Below are 17,355 nucleotides of genomic sequence, written 5' to 3' on the forward strand. Positions count from 1 at the left end.
TTTATAAAATATTTTACTAAATTATCATTTATTTTAAAACATAATTATATAGTGTATTATAAAAAGTAACATGTGTTTATCATTATTATTAAATTATCTATAGAGATGAGAATTGCATAATTTTTCGTCTTAGTTTGAAAGAAAATGCTCGCAAAGATAGATCGAAGAAATTTGTTGGTGATTGGTCGGTAGTACAATAAATAAATTAATGCCACCGTCAAAGTGCCAGTAGTGAATTTATTGTCGGCAAAGTTTTTGAGCTTACGTGTCATTATCATTGGCGTTTTACGTTTAATTGATCGATTATCACAAAATATTGCAGCTTTGAAAGTACTTCTCTATCCCTCTCTATTTATGATGTGAAAGTGAAACTCCATCCCCCCCCCCCCTCCTCCTCCTCCTCCTCTCTCTCTCTCTCTCTCTCTCCTCTCTCCCTCTCACCCAATTCGATATATTCTTATACAATCAAAAAGTAATAGACTGGACGGATATAATATATATATATATATATACATATATATATCGTCTAATGAGATTTTCACGAGTTTGCAACTATTATGCTGCAGCACTGAACAGAAAACCTTGTGTTTGGATCTGAGGAGATCAGAAAGTGAATTTATATGCAAGTTCTTTCATGTAACTTAATTATAACAATCAAGTCTGACTCTGGACCACATGATAAAGGTTGAGATGGGGAGGATTTATGATGTTTATATAAAACTATATATATATATATCACTCTTCAGATCTTCTTGTTTAAGTAAAAATAAAAATAAAAAATAAAAAAGCGTTTTTTTAAAAGCAATACCAAAGTTATAAAGCTAGTAAATTATTTTTATTAAAGGATTAGAGGATGTTGATTGAGAGTGATGATCGGTAGCACTTCTCTTTCTACATAGATGACATTTACCAAGATTGCTTCTTTTTCTTTTACGGTGAAATGATACATAGTCTTTAATGATAATGCTGAATATGTTGAGATTTGACATGATAATCTAATTGATTAGACCCTTTGACTACTTGGTCATGTCTTCTCTAAATATTTTTTAAAAAAATAAAAATACTTTTTTAATTATTAAAAAAATAAAATAATAAAATAGGTCATAGCTGATTTCTACCGTTGCACCAATACAGACATCACTTGGTGAACCAAGGTTGTATTAGGTATCGTTTGGATTCGAAGATGAGTTGAGATAATTTAAGATGATTTGAAATGAGTTTTGAATAGTAGTGAGATGAGTTGATATGAGTTATAAATAGTAGTGAGATGAGTTGAGATGAGTTGAGATGAGTTATAAATAGTAATGAGATGAGTTGAAATAATTTATAAATAGTTGTAATTTATTTATGAATTAATATGGTTTTAACTTTATATTAATGTTATTTATAAATTATTCATAAAGAAGTAATAATAAATTATAAATTACCCAGGTACTTTTTTTTTTTTTTTTAATGAAGTGAATAATAAAAATTTTTAGATTACAATAGTCTTTTCTAATGAAATTTTACAACAAAATTTCCATAATAATAATAATCATTTATTCAAAAATCCCAATTGTAATTGTTTGCAAAAAAAACGTTAAATAATACTAATATATATAAAATAATTTTTTTCAAATAGTTGTGCTTAAATTCGTTTCCCATATTCACCGTAGTAATGCTCATTTTGCCTACCTCTAATTTTCAATTATAGTCAGTGATAATCAATTAGGAAAATAACATCATTAAATTATAAAATCAATCCTTGTAAATTTGTGTACGATAAAATTTACATATCGACCAATCATTTATGAAACTAAATTTACGTATATAGCTTATAATATTAGCAACCATATTTCTAAATAAATTTGCTACAAACTTCCCTATCTATATAGATTAGTAATATATTGCCAGACCAAAATCAAATTTGTAATACATTTGAATCTCTAACTACACCCTTATATTGATAATAATGTCAATATTTATCAATATAAGTCAATGACCACTCCTAGCTTCCCACATACGTTTGGCAATGTCATCCCTAATTGCAGCCATAGCTCGGGCTGATTCGACGATCATGTCAGGATGATTTCCTGAAATTGCGGCGTCGCTATATGCACGACCGCTTGGACTGAGCTCCATATCTCTCCACTCCTCGAACAACCAGTCATTCGGGCTCGTCATTCTAATAAAATTGTGTAACGTACAACATGCAATGATCAGATCCCCTTGCCTCCCAACTTTATAACCAGGCATGAGTCTTAAAATTCTAAATCATGATTTCAAGACCCCAAATGTATGTTCTATTACGTTACGAATGCATGAATGACGATGATTAAAATAATCTTTATACCCCCTAAATCCCCGCTGACCCTGACGGTCACTTCTATGATATCTCTCTCTAGGGTAAGGGGGCATAAATCCTCGAGTACATGGGTACGCCGAATCGACTAGATAATAATGACCTGTCAACCATTAACATTCTGAGATAATCAGGCCCCAAGCAACGAATCCCACAGATTTAACAACAGCAGATATAAAGACCCAAAATTTTTTAGACAAAAATAATTATATAATATTAAATATTTACCATCGAGAGGCATTGGAAATGCGTTGCGGCCCTGAGACAATGCATCGATGAATACACGTGCATCATGCGAGCTTCCCTCCCAACCAGTGTACAGGAATGTGAACTTCATGTCCAAGTCACATACACACAATACGTTTTGGGCAACTTTGCCATGCCGGTTGCGATATGCCTCACGCACCTCTGCAGGTACAACAGCGTCGATCATGGTCCCATCAATTGCACCAATGCACCCCTGCAAACGAAGAATCGGACATGATACATATGATTCCATACTGTTCAAGTAATTTACAAAACAATGACCCAATATAATCATAATTATATTTTATTATCTACCATAAACAACTTACCTCAAACCAAGGATAATTTCTCGGATTGCCTGCGATTGTTGGGTGCACCCCGGATGTGTGAGTTGGGTAAATAAGATGTGTCCCTAGCCTACACAGGGCCTTCATAACGTTCCTTACATGGGCATTAACAGTTTCCGTTGAATGTTGAAATCGCTGCCCCACAATCTGTTGTTCGTCTCCAGCCGCCACTACCGATGTGAACATGCCTATTTGTTCCTCGACGGTCAGCCCTTTTCTAGTATCCTTCAAAAAACTATTTGAACGTAACAAGTTGCATAATGCGCGGAAGGCATCAACCTCAATTCGGAATAACTCGCGACAATTTCTTGGATTCCCATTCAAAAGTTCCAAAATATATTGATGTCCCCGTAATCCAATATTGTGTTGTGGCTGTTTAAGCTGTTGTTGTGCTTCTCTACCAGCCCTCACAAGAAATGCGAGTGTCTCAAGATCATCAATTGCAAGGTCATCTTCACTACCATCAGTCCAACACACAATAGGGAACATATCATCTGCATCTCGATTCACGTTCATCGAGTAGCTTCTTGCTGACCAATTCCCATTGTGCACAGTGGGTTAATTCGTACATTTTATCTTTACAACAGTTGTAAATAATCTCTCTCAAGTTAACAAAATAATAAGGGGGCATTACGATAACCATATAATAATTAAACATAATCCAATATAATCATACATAATCCGAACAGAGCCTAAAACAGGGCCTTCATAATCCGTCCTCATTTCGATGAGATTACAACAAATCAAACAGACAATCCACATTGGAAAAGTAGCTGTTTATAAACTCATCAAAGGAATACAAATGGTCTCATGAAAAATAAAGGGTGACAATGCCATCGAAAATATAACCTAACAATTAAAAATGAGCCTACTTTAACAATTACGGGCCCAATCGTCCCTCCCTGCAGCATCCAAGGACAAGAAAAACTGTTGCATATCTGAGTTTAATAATTCCTTAATTGCGCGAACAAGTTGGGATGGCTCCAACCTCGGGGAAAGCTCGTTGAGCAACGTCGCACAATGATTAATCGGATCATACCCCCCATTGGTCCCATCACTAGGCTGTGACTCTTTGCTGCGCTTCGATGATTCCACAGCTTCTTGATCCTCATATCGTTTACGCCTCGCTCTCTGCGTCAGTTTCACCTCCTCCACTGCCTCAAAAAGCTGCACCTCAAAATTGCTCTTCTTTCTTGTCTTCGGCCTACGTGATGATTGTGTCACTGCATCGACTGAAGGTGACCCGATCCCCATCAAGTCAATAAAGCCATCATTGTCAATGGGCAATCCTTGTCGATGGCCTAGTGCGGGAGGGCGTCGAGCTCGCATCTCCTCATCCAGACGCCGCTCCTCGTCGCTATCTGCGGGTAGCTGTGTTGATGCGTGTTGCATAGTCCCGTATGCAACTGAAGCGCCAAATATGGTGCACAACTCCTCGTACTTTGGGCAGCCAAAAGTACGAAACCTCCCCCATTTCGATTTAACCTAACAATTACAGAAGAAACATACCCAGTTAATAATCAGACATCGAGTGCTCAAACGTACTGTTTGGTGCAATAAAGATGGTTAACTTTAATTAAAATTTTACCCTAATGGCATTTTCCTAGCACTCGTCACTCGCGACTACTGTCTTTGTGTCGGGATCCCAACCCATACCAGTTTGGCTCAACAAATCGGAAAACAAGCGCTGCATCCCCTTCAACCTCGTCAATTTTCCACGAACCTGGTTCCCGTCAAACACTTTCTTCCCAACAGCGGTGAGTCGCTGTGCATAAACTCCATGCTCTCTAAACGTTATCTTTCCGCCCTTTAATCTACCTTGAAAGGCGTCCTGGTAGAGCATGTCGATGAATATTTCCTCCATGGTATCGCCCCAAAGCACATTATCCCGGCTCGTATCTTCTGGGTCATCCATTTCATATAGCTAAAATGGTAATATAAGACAAAAAAAAAAAAAAAAAAAAAATTCATGTCAACTACGCTACGTTATATGCGTTAATATGAGTAATGACCCGGAATTAAAAATGAGCCATACCTGTTGATACGGCTAATGTCTAGCAGATGAGCGTAATGAGTATCGCTATGGGAACATGGATGACGGAAGTTTATTAATCCCCATATATATTTGTTATATATAAGTACACAATAGTAGTAGAGGAGAATTGACAAAAATCAAAACACCCCACTACCACATTCAACTACATGCGTACCACAATAACAACCCCAGAAACATAACATTAATAAATACACAGGGCCATGATAGAAATTAACAAACTTGGAAGAATTGCAGATTTTTTGGTTATTAGGAAAGCTGATAGAAATTAATATAGGCATTCCCATGGTGCAGATTTTTTGGTTATATTATTTTTGACATGTCAGGATAAAAACAAAAATTTAAACAGATGCTTGTAAAATGAGTGAGTACTATAGATATTATTTAAGTATATTCAAGAGAGGAAACTTGTTTGTTAATAAGTATATTGAAGAGAAGGAAACATTGCGAATGATTGATGGTCTATCACTGCAGCCATTGGCTCCAATATGTGAGCTCTGTAGCATTTAAAAGTCTCAAGATGTTCATACAAACTACAAACTACAAAGTCACACTGTTTTGTACACTGGAAAACAGTGTGAAGTTGGAGAAATGCACACCCTGTGGTCAGTGCAGATACTCACACGGAGCACCAGTGAAGTGCCAAGCACGGAGTCTTCTACCTTGAGGGGTACCTTTTAATTGGCCAACAATGAATAATCTTCCAACATGGGTATTTTTTTTTTTTACCAAGTTAAAGTTAAAACTTTCAATTTTGCACGTCTATTTTTTGGTCAAGTTGTTATGGCCATTTTCTTGTGTGCTTGTCTTCATAGTCAAGGATGGAATGGCTGTTGTGGTTCACGTTCATATATTGAGAATGAGCACTATGTAAACTTTAGATAGATAGAAAGTAAGTTGCTATAAGTTGCTAGGTGAAGGAAAAATATGTAATTTGCAGGAAAAAGATCATTCGAACACAGAAAAATGTTATATTATTTATGTATGATACCATAAATAAATAAATAAAAAACACTATATAAACATAATTCAATATGCTTAAAGCACATCAAGGTAGTGACAAATTATAAATTATAAACCATGATTCTCTCTTCAATGGAGACTTACAGGCCAAAAACCACTAGGGGATCAATTTCATTTGTACAATCTTATTGTGCAAGTTCAATACGTGGGGAATAAAGGCAATGTTCAACTGTCCTGGAGAGTTGGAATAAAGCTCCAGTATCTTCATTATTCTAAATTTGTATAAGCTCATGCGAATCAAATAAAGTGGTTTGACAGCTACTAAAATGAAAGTGCATGATACATCCCATATATATATATATATATATATATATATATATATATATATAAGTTTGTTTTGCTTCAGGTCCCAAAAATGGGGGAAAAATAAAAGGCTCAGGCGCATCCACAGAAATTTGTGAGTAAGGAAAGTTTTCGATTCATCTAATCTAAGGATAACATGTTTTTTGTTCAATTCATATTAATCTCGGTCAATAACAACAAGCCGAACCAAATTAGGGTCAAATTCATGTTCAAAAAACAAGAGTAATGCCCACTGAAATTTACACATTTCGCATAAGGAACACAGCAGTAGATGAATTGAGATGAGATACACATACTTGGAAGGATCGTGTTGTTGGAGCCGTGGTGGTAATACGGGTACCCCGAAGGTGCTTATGGTGGAATCGAGTTCTTAAGGTGTGGTGTTTGGTGGTTTTCAGAATTGTGGCCTTCATTTGTGAGGGGACACAATCAATTTCTAATGTAAAATCCCACGTTCCCACATACCTAAATCTACACTGTTTGATGTGGATGTATCATGAAAACCCTAGATAAAGGGTCGCAGTGTTTGGGTCAGGGGCAGGGGAATCTCTGTAATGGAAGGGGGACGTGATTGGGTACGGTTACCAGATATGGAAGATCATCAAATCGGTTGCTTGGACTGAGATTTGTACGCGACTGACCTCCCTGAGTTGCCTCTGGCCATGGGAAATTTTGTTGCTTCTGAAACTCGGCTTGCCTTCGAACACGCCTATTACGGGAGATTGGAGATGAGCTGCTGCATTCAAGCCGTGATAAACGGCTCTTAACATTCGGTCTGGCGTTGATGATGGCAGGGAGTATCACTACCCAGAGTTGAGACGAGGTCTGCGCGGAGATGACCGCTGAGCCTGAGGAGCTTCGGTGAGGGCGATTCGTGTCTTGCGTGGAGCTGAGTGTGCGTGAACCGAATGGGTGAAGGGTGGGTGGGAGGGCCTTCAGAGCCATTACACCCGATGTGAAGTTGCCTACAGTCAAAAGTGAAAAAGCTGAAAAGCAACGATCATAAATCACATTTGTCTTATGCAAGAGTTTGTTCTGAGATGAGTGTGGTTTGACAGACCACTTTACCATACGAAATCATCCTCACATATTCAAAGTCATCCTCATATATTCGAAGTCACCTTCGAATCCAAACCGGGCCTTAAACAACTTTGGTGATCTTATAGTATGTACCCATCCAAGACTGGGAGTGTGACTTGAAGGGCTGGAGAACATGATCTGTAAATAGATGTGTTTAAATATAAGAATAAAAATAACAAATTACATCTTGATGTGTGGTGTGGGATGATAAGTAATATTTTTCTTGAAAATAATTGTCATCCTATCCATTCTCATCACATCTCATTTCCTCTCAAACATCTTTCAATAATTTCAAACTAATAATTACAACTTTTTCAAATTAATCATTACAACTTTCTCAAAATTTTAATAAAAAATAAAAATAATTTAACTTTTTTAAATATCAAAACAAAACTTATATTTTAACAATATTTTAATTTTATAATATTTTTTATTTAACTTATTCTCGCTTCTCATCCAAAATCTAATAAATATTTAACTCAAATTATCTCATTATTATTTATAAATTATTTTATTACTATTTATAAAATTTTTATCTCATTTCATTTCTCAAGTATTTTCTCAGTCTTGAGAGGTATTGGATTTAAGGAAAAATGAGAAGAAAATAATGATTTTTTATAGGAGTGTGCATTCATACCTGATTTTTTTCGAATCCGAAACTCTTAGAAGTAAATCCACAATGAGAATCAAACCCACAAGACAATACATGTCCAATCACTTAAAAGTAGCTCAAAAAAGTAGCTCAATGAAGCCACTAACTTCGGTGGCCTCAGGATTGGTTTGATTATAAATTATCTCGTATTATCTTATTTAATTATTATAAATTTTTTAAATTTTATATAAAATATAATAAATAATTTAATTTTTTTAAATTTTAAAATAAAAATTATATTATAATAATATTTTATTTAACTTTCAATAAAATATCTCATATCAATTCAACTGAATTGTATAATCAATCGAGACATTCTTAAAATCAGTTGTCATCTCCTTCGTAGTATCTAACAGTCAGTGTGTTCCTCCAAAAAAAGAGACAACAGTGTGAGCATTGGTGGCCAATCCAATACAACCACACGGGCACAAAATTTTGCCACTACGAATAAAAAAGCAATAATAGGATCAAACTCACAACCCCACAAGTTAAAAATCTTAAATAATAATTATAGAGAATATTTTAGAACCGGTCCATCCGTTTTTACCTATTTAACAGCCCGTCAATAGTAAACTGACATGTAGGCTTCTCACCACACCTATCATGGAGTGCATCGCAACCCCCACTCGATAATATTCATTGAAATTGATTTCTCTAGAAACACTCTCAACTTAGAAGTAGTTCCTTTCATCATAATTAGTTGGCGACTGGGATGGTGGGCAACGGACTAGTGGAGGTAGAAATCAATGTGAAGGGGTAGAGCAAGATTCAGCAACTGTGCGAGACAGGACGACGAGGTCAAAACTGTGTGAAGGGGAAGTCGTGCGAGACATGTGAGAGGGATGCGAGGGGAGACGGTGGTGCGAAATTCGTGAAAGCAACAGACGGTTGGCGCCAGATTGAGCTGGTGGTGGTGGTGAAATTGACTTTGAGATTTCTGGTCATGGAGGTTTTTCTGGCGGCGATGCAAAAAGACGAAGTAGAGCAAAGTGGAGGACAATTAGATTTCTGATCGTGGAGGTTTTCTGCAGACGAAGTTATTCAGTGTGAGTGAGAGTATTGTGATTATTGTGTGATTTTTGATGTGGCAACAGATGAAAAGAGAGCTGTTTTCTTTATAATAATAGCTCAACCGCTTAGAAGCAGAACTGATAGTTATAAATAAGTAATGTCACCTGCTATACTCATATTCTACTTTTCTCTTGCACTTTCTTTTATCATCGGTAGACTATCCTTTATTTTTTTTTTTAAAGAAAAAATTCAAGATTGATGCACAATGCCAACTTATTGAAATAAGAAGATAGAGATGCAAAGAAAAGAAGAAGGTAGGATTTGAAAAAAGAGGGGAAGTGCAAGAGTTTTTCAAAAGAATAACAAAATTATTGATTGCGACAAACAATATTAAAGATAAAACAATTTATTCTGATATATTCTCACCGTGGAGACTGGAAGCTGATAAGTTAAAGAGATGATTATGACAATTGGTAATTACGAAGATAATTATATTAGGTAATGGTTTGAAAGGCTTTGTATATTTACTTGGGGCATGTTTGGATATTTGAAGTATTGTGAAATGGTTCGAGTGAAAATATTTTATTGGATTTTGGAAAAGAATAGAAAAAATATGAATTAAAATATTATAAAATTAAAAAACTATTTGAACATAATTATTTATTTTAAAGTTTGTAAAAATTGTATTATTTTTGTGTTTTGTTTTGAAGTTTGTAAAAGTTGAGTTGATTGTTATACTTGAATAATAATTAGGTGAAAAATTAAAAATTAAAAATTAAAAAATCTTTTATATATAAGTGATGTTTAAAAATAAAATTATAAAAAAATTTAAAATTCTCGTTATATCCAAACATATCTCATGTATGATGTATCATCTTTATTTAGTGAGTGGGGCTACTACACCGCCCCACTCTTACCGTTGGCGTACTGCCCAACATTTTTTTTTTTCTTTTTATTTTTTATTTTGAATATATTTAAATATTTTTAAAAAATAAAAAAATATACTAATATATTTAAAATTATTTTCTTAACCACTACATAAATAAATAAAAAATTATCAAATAGTCAAATGGAACGATAAGAGTGAAATGACATAGTAATATTTTCCTAATTTAGTTTCTCCAAACCTGATGGCTTCACATTTTGATCAAGCCCATTAGTCCAAGTGAGTTTCTGTCGTCTCGTACCTTCGTTTGGGCTTAATCGTCCAAGGATGCAATGGGACAAGGTGCCCAATCAGGACTGCCCCATATTTTTAGAGAGCTGACGTGGCGTAACATTATACTTATTAACTCGATCATTTAAAAAGAGAATAATAATAATAATGAAAATATTAATAAAAATAATCACCTCACCTGTTATTTCGTCGGTAACGCATTGTTATCGTATCATTATTATTCTCCAAATAGAATACGGCTTTCCTTTAGATCGTCCGTCTATATCAATCCCACGTCGTTTCTCAACGGCACCTGGACCGATAATCATTTCAGCAAAAATCCCATCTGTTCACAATACCAATTCCACGTCAGTCCAAAATCATTTTACTACACACACATATACGTACTGCATAATATTATAGGCCACTGATTTTGAGCTCTAGTGGCTGACTGTCTGTCTGTCTGTCAAATATTATTAACATGGTAAAGTACAAGGCGGTCGAACGACCTTTCGTAAAGTTGATGAAAATTCTCTATCCAAAAGGACCCCGCCTATTTTCCTATACAGACCATTTTTTTTCTTTTTATTCTTTTTTTTTTTTTTTTTTTTTTTTTTTTTTTTCTGTCCCATTCTTTTCCGTGTTTAGCTTGCATAATACCGTAAAAATGTCAGTCGTCGGGTAAAATTCATTTTCAGTTGTCTAACTCTATTTGTCTATTACGTCGCAATTACTACCCTTCTTGAAGCCCCACGTCACCTAAGAAGAATATCGCGTTAAATAATAATAATAATAATAATAATATTGTGGTTTCGGTTTTGCCCTCAACTCGACATCCACTAGCAGGCAGCAAAGCAACCGCAACGCAACTGAAGAGGCATGGATCAGATGCAGGACTCTGGACCCTTATAATGATTTATCATTTATGAGAAGCATGGGATCTCCATGCTTTTTTTTTTTTTTTATCCTCTTTCAACTTCATCCAACCAGTCAGGCATACCATAACCATATGTATCACACCCCCTTCAACTGGGATTTACAATCATCCTCCCTCTCCCAAACAAACTCATTAATTCAGCTCTCTAAAGACAGATTAACAAAACTAAACAGTAATAATCATCATAATTAATATCATCCATGATGATGAAGACCATATCAAAATCCTAAACAACCAACATCAAATAAATAAAAAAGTTTTACCAACCATTCAACAATCCAAAATAGAGTCCAAGGACCCAACCTAGAGAACCTGCAACCAAGCTAATAGATGAAAGTCTACAACCTCATCTAAAAATTCATAACTTACAGATATCCTAAACCAGCACTTTCAAATAGTTCTTCAGAACACCCCCCCCCCATCCCGAAAGAAAAAAAGAACAAAAAGAAAACAAAAACATAACTAGACATTACCAGGTCTCATTTATGACCCTAAGACTGCTACCATCATAATACAAGGAACCAACAACAGAAACCATGAACCATTGTATCCTTCTTTCTACAAACAGGAGATAGATGGATCTTTATAAGAGCAAGTGTGAGAGAAAGAGATTGACCTATGGTTTCAATGGTCAGTCCTCAACCCAAGGAGAGGCCCTACCCTAACTATCGCTTGGGTGGTCTCTCGTCATCTTCTCCACCATCATCATCACCATCTGAGTCATCTTTATCTGGCCTTTTCCTCTTTGCCGGAACATCGACCTTCCCACTGGCGTCACCATCATCTTCATCTTCATCCTCCTCGTCAACATCTTCCTCCTCGCCATTCTCCTGTGGTTCAAAATCACTGGCATCTTCCTCATCCTCAGCACGGCCAACTGGCCTGACAAGGTAGTCTGTTCCCAGATCCCCCTAAAGATTGTTTCATGGATTTCATAGAAAGTGCAGGACAGAAAGAAGTCAGAACATGCAAAATATAGACTAACAGCTGAAAAGAAACAGTAACTAGAAATAGATAATATATACAACGGAGGAATTAAATAAAGGTTCCAAATCTCTTTTCAGAGAGACGTTATGGGGTTCGTCATGAATCTAGGGTATATAGAATTTTCAGAGTAAGTTAAGGGGATAAAATTTCATGAAAATGAAAGTATGCTAGATGTGGATCTGCTCCACCTTAGGCATAGTGTGTGTCCCAAAGAGATCTGTCAGAAAATGAACTTCTTAGTTAAAGCAGTATCGTCAAGACCAACGAAAACAATAAAATCAAAACCCTTAACATATGACCAAGTATTAAAAACATCAATTGAAGCAGGATGGGAATAATATCAAATCAAGCATTAAAACATATGAACAACTATGCAAGGAATTATTCCATGAGGTCCATCAAATGCCCTACTGGCCCATAACACATCAGAAAAACAACTCGTACAGAAGGAACCATGGCTTAAAACACACAAATTTCCCAAATATCCGTTTTTTTCCTGATTAGTACTTATTCACAGGCTTAAAACATTAAATAAAAAAACGATAAAAGCTTCAGATCTGCAAAAACTGACCACCAAGCAAAGAGATGATACTGATATTGAGAAATTAAAGCATACAAGTATCAAATACCAAAGCCTAGATTAGCATACATATGCATCACTTTTATATTTTGATCGGTCATATATGTTCAGTTTTATCATTAAATTATGTCAATGAACATGTTCACCTCAGGAAAAAATGACTATCTACCAATATTAAAACAACAACGAGATCTAAGAGGAAAAACAACATTGACTGAAGCTTGTTCTTCAAATGAATAATTGAAAGAAATCCAAAAAATTCACTGGAAAACTAATATTTTTATCCTAAATACTAGAAATATTGATATTAGAAAAAGATCTGAACCACTTTTACTCGCACAAACGATCAAAAAATCCGAAATACTAAAAAGAGAAAAGAAATTGAAAATAAGATGAAGATTAGGGAAAAGTCATAATTACCTTCTCTTGACCATCCTCCTCCTCGTCATCGTCTTCCTCATCATCGTCGTCATCGTCATCACCATCGTCGTCATCGTCATCGCCGTCTTCGTCGTCGTCGTCTTCATCTTCGTCGTCGTCCTCGTCATCATCTACTGAATGAACTGGAGGACCACCAGACGAAGGTACGACCTCCTGCACGTCACCGTCATCGTCATCGTCATCATCCTCTTCCTCCTCGTCCTCGTCTTCATCATCTTCGTCGTCTTCATCGTCCTCACCGTCCTCTTCCTCACGGCCTTCTTCTACACCATCCTCGACCCCATCTTCACCAACTTCTTCGTACAAACCCTTAAGTTCCTTTTCTTCTTCGAATTCCATCTCATCCTCCATCACCTTCATCTTCGTTAGCTCACGAAACTTTCCCGACAAATCTTTTTATTATTTTCTAGCAAAAGAAATCAAATTCAGAAATTGGAAAACAGGGAATAGGGAAAGAGAAGGGACAGAGAGGAGCTAGCTTCTTCGTTCTCGTTCTACCAGTATCTCTGCAACCGTGATCTCGGCCGTTGAAAGACGAATTCACGCGGATCGGTGACGTGTCAAGAGATCGGACGGTTTTCCTTAGAGAATTTGTATTTTTGTGTCGATAGAGTCCTTGCGGCGCTCGATATGCCTTTCTAATTCAGCTGCTTCTCACGTGCGGGGAAGGGCTGAGGTATCTAGGGTTAGGGTTTTCTCTTTTCCAGAGTATTCTATTGGGCCTTGTAACCTACCCATTTTGGTCTTCTCATGAATCTCAGTGGACCATGTGATTGGGCTAGGATCTAACTTTAAGGCCTATAGCTAGGGCCCAGTCTGGGAATCAGGTTTTAGTTTGATCCAATAGCATTAGAAAGATATTCTAGCCATAAAGTGAGTATATAAAAATAATTTCACAAACTGATGTGACTTGATGTGATTTATTAAATTGTAAAGTTAATTTTATTATAAAATAGATTTAACAGATTACATGAAACCACGTCAATTATGAGATTACTTTTATGTAATCACTTTGTGGTTATACCACTTCTCATAGCATTATATTTTTTTTTCTCAGCCTCATAGCATTATATTATCTACTCATTTATGTTATTTCTTTTTTAGTTTGAGTTTTATTTCTTTGCAAAAAAATGTTATTGGTACCTTTTTTTATCATCTCCTGCCTTGAGATTAAATAATTGATAGATAAGTAAAATGATAAAAAAAATAATAATTAAAAAAAAGACGATAAAATAATATACAATATTTATCTGCTTTTTAGCAGGCGTAAGGTTTAAAAATCTTTTGGTAGAAAGGAAAGCCAAGCCCAAGGTGACTATGTGGATAGTTATCAACTTAGCATAGAAACACATTCAAATGACAAAGTCTGGTCTCCAAATAAGAGAATCAGGTTCGAACTCCCATCCCTGTATAACAAAAATGGCCAAACCAAATCTAATTTTTCAAATAATGATGTGTTCATGTTATTGTTTATATTGGAGAGATGATGCCAAAGATCCTTTTTAATTAGTTCCATATCTCAGGCAGTCTTAGGTCATGTACTGATATGGGTGGCATTAGGAGGCACATGGCGGTGTCATTATCAGAACTCACCAACCATGTGCGGCTCTACACTATATGATTATGGCTTTCAGATTTGGTGGCATGGCTGTGATTTCTCATCATTGATCATCGTCCATTCAAAACGCCTTACGTGGGTACTTGGATCTCCACCATCTTAAGCTATTAAATAATACTCTTGAAAACGACTACCGTGTATCGTTCTTGATCTTCAAAAGACTTCATTAGGAAGGAAGGCAGGCAGGCAGAACGTGGAAGAAGCCTACACGACAACAACTCAACAATTTTCATTAATTGTTAAGTTTTGACTCAACAGTTGTAAACTCGTGTACCTAATGTTCAAAGATCAAACTTATGAGTTGTATTAATGTCAATTTAATGCAAAACATAAATTATTTTTATAATTGCATTTCTAATAATGATTAATTAACGAATGGAAAGATAAAAACATTTTATATTTTGCTCTATAATGAGATTGAGAGGATTTTTTTTCCTATAAGAAAGTCTCTTCCTCACTTAACTCGTCGTTGAAAAAAAAAAATGATATTCATGGCAAATTGAATCATACAAGAGAAATGCTTTGTATAAATAAAGATTTCATAAAAATAAAAATTCACAAATTAATCTGTCTTTATACGACATATCAAAAAATAAAATTGATTTCATTTTGATATATCATATCAAAATATGTCAGTTTATGAATATATTATTGTGATATTTCATTATGTTTGCAGTACTTCTCATTATGCAAAATATCATGCATATTATAAGTCAAGGAATTAGAAATCTTAGTCACATTAATTATGTGGGACAAGATAATGTACGTGCTCTATAATTATGTTAATATTGTGAAAATATTAAAATAAATTAATATTTATATAAAGGAAAATTATTTGTCCAGTCCTAAGATACACAAACTTCGTATACTTCTTTTAAAAAATAAAAGATAAATCTGTAATTGACATGAAAAAACTCATTTTCTCCAATTTATTTTTTTAAAGGGAGTGTGCGAGCCTTATATATTCTATAATATATTTAGCATTAATCTCATCTAAAATTATTTGAGAAGTTCTATCATAAAGAGCTAACAAAAGTAAAGGTTTTATATTAGATTTATTTTACAATAAAAACGAGTTAACAAACTAATATACCCTATTAAATTATATCAATTTATAAATTTTTTTGAATTGAATCATTTATCAAAAGACTTTAGAAACATATTTATAAACAAACCGATAAAAAGTAAAGCTAATTAGTTTTACCATCAAATTAACGGCGCTACAAATTTAGAAACATAGCATATAAATCTGCTTGTTTGATATACTTATTCATGCCACTTGATTTTATTTTTTCAAAAAAAGTGTGTTTATGTCATAAATAACATGCGGTGGGTTGGTCAATCCTCGCTGGAACACGTGTAATCGATAATAATAGCGTAAAACCAAGTCCCCATTAATAATTGTTTCCCATATCTATCCATCTTTACCCGCATATGCCAAGAAGAGCCCCGACAAAAGAAGAAAGAGGAGACACGGCGAGACAAGTTAGGTGGATGTGCTCGTGGTGGTGGTACACGACAGCTTTCCGGATGCCGGAGTTCACTCTCTCTCCGATGTGGTCGATCTTCCGGTGGCCTGAAGTCAATCTCTCCTACCTCACAACAGGGTGGAGCATCGGGAACTTCAGCTGGTGGTTGTATTCGACTGTATTTGATGACATGTTATGGACCGTTGTTACTGTGTTGGAGTCTGTGGCTTTGGTCGCCATGCTCTGCTGCTTCTTTGTCTTCTGTGGCTGTACCCTTTGAATTATTCATTTCTTAAATATATATATATAATTTACTTCACTTCTGTACACACATATATAATATGGGTTAGAACTTAGGTCGCCAGGAATTTCTGACACCTATCTGGTACCTGATTTAGAGGAAAATCTTATAGTTCTTAACCTTCATATGTATACAGAAAAATTTCGGCTATTATTATAGTTGTTTACAATATATACTTTTATATCTCGCTATACCCAATTCAAAGAATTTCTTTCTCCTTTCTTCTGGTTCATCCTTTTGTTTTTCCCCTAAACATTGCAGCATATGTGAGAGAGCAATGTGGCCGTATGGTGAAAATGGAGATGTTTGATTAATAACTCTGAAAATCCATGAATGATTCATTGGGGTTGAGTAGGGTTCGGGGAAGGAAGGAAGGTTTCTGTATCCTATTGGAAGTAATGCAGATACAATGTGTTTGTACGGATAGTTTGATGAAACTGTAGCCTACTCTTGTTGTTGTTTGATGGATTGGGATTAGCGTAGAGATGAAAATGTAGGAAGAGAGGCAAATTAAGGAGGAAGGCGTGGCGTATCTGAATCTGCTAGAGAGAGAGAGAAGGGGGCGGGGGGCAAGGGAGCATATATATATTATATATATATATATATATATATATGCAGGTGTGGCTTGGACTTGTGATATTTCAATCTTAGCTTTCTAGTTTTACTTGTTCTTCGCAGTAGCAATTTTCATTACATTTGATTAATGCATTTGGTCAGCTTTGGTGCTCACAACTCACAAGTGCTCGATCTTCAAGCATTAGGCTGGATTTGCTTTATGAGGACCGGTGCTAGCAAGAACACATCTAGCCT

General features: G+C 35.4%; 3 protein-coding genes across 4 annotated transcripts; 1 reads left to right on the top strand and 2 right to left on the bottom strand.

The window, feature by feature from the left end:
* Positions 1-1,792: 1,792 nt before the first annotated feature.
* LOC121238281 lies at positions 1,793-2,805 on the bottom strand. The gene is made up of 2 exons (XM_041135113.1): positions 2,570-2,805; positions 1,793-2,444 (listed from the first exon to the last, which is right to left on the bottom strand). The coding sequence occupies exons 1-2, from the start codon at positions 2,772-2,774 to the stop codon at positions 2,254-2,256; spliced, it is 396 nt and encodes a 131-aa protein (XP_040991047.1). The 5' UTR covers positions 2,775-2,805; the 3' UTR covers positions 1,793-2,253.
* Positions 2,806-8,432: 5,627 nt separating this feature from the next.
* On the bottom strand, positions 8,433-13,792 carry LOC121238268 (nucleolin-like). 2 transcript variants are annotated; one of them, XR_005935099.1, is made up of 5 exons: positions 13,137-13,728; positions 11,766-12,060; positions 10,412-10,558; positions 10,244-10,319; positions 8,433-9,070 (listed from the first exon to the last, which is right to left on the bottom strand). XR_005935099.1 is itself a non-coding variant. In XM_041135099.1 (2 exons), the coding sequence occupies exons 1-2, from the start codon at positions 13,515-13,517 to the stop codon at positions 11,815-11,817; spliced, it is 627 nt and encodes a 208-aa protein (XP_040991033.1). In that variant the 5' UTR covers positions 13,518-13,792; the 3' UTR covers positions 11,371-11,814. The 2 variants fall into 2 exon arrangements, 1 of the variants encoding a protein (XP_040991033.1); XM_041135099.1 differs by lacking the exons at positions 8,433-9,070; positions 10,244-10,319; positions 10,412-10,558 and having other exon boundaries at positions 11,371-12,060; positions 13,137-13,792.
* A 2,384-nt stretch (positions 13,793-16,176) lies between these two features.
* Positions 16,177-16,563, top strand: LOC121238300. Its single transcript, XM_041135134.1, has one exon. It carries the CDS (start codon positions 16,210-16,212, stop codon positions 16,522-16,524), a length of 315 nt encoding a protein of 104 aa, XP_040991068.1. The 5' UTR covers positions 16,177-16,209; the 3' UTR covers positions 16,525-16,563.
* Positions 16,564-17,355: the final 792 nt, after the last annotated feature.

This window comes from Juglans microcarpa x Juglans regia, chromosome 1D, assembly GCF_004785595.1.
Source record: "Juglans microcarpa x Juglans regia isolate MS1-56 chromosome 1D, Jm3101_v1.0, whole genome shotgun sequence".
Taxonomy (NCBI): Eukaryota; Viridiplantae; Streptophyta; class Magnoliopsida; order Fagales; family Juglandaceae; genus Juglans; species Juglans microcarpa x Juglans regia.

What these genes read in the sequence shown, in the direction of transcription:
- LOC121238268 (XM_041135099.1), bottom strand. Translation starts at nt 13,517, where the DNA reads ATGAAGGTGATGGAGGATGAGATGGAATTCGAAGAAGAAAAGGAACTT. An exon ending in AGGAGGATGGTCAAGAGAAG is followed by an intron (nt 12,061 to 13,136) that starts GTAATTATGACT and finishes AACAATCTTTAG; the next exon opens with GGGGATCTGGGAACAGACTA.
- LOC121238300 (XM_041135134.1), top strand. Translation starts at nt 16,210, where the DNA reads ATGCCAAGAAGAGCCCCGACAAAAGAAGAAAGAGGAGACACGGCGAGA.
- LOC121238281 (XM_041135113.1), bottom strand. Translation starts at nt 2,774, where the DNA reads ATGATCGACGCTGTTGTACCTGCAGAGGTGCGTGAGGCATATCGCAAC. An exon ending in ATTTCCAATGCCTCTCGATG is followed by an intron (nt 2,445 to 2,569) that starts GTAAATATTTAA and finishes AATGGTTGACAG; the next exon opens with GTCATTATTATCTAGTCGAT.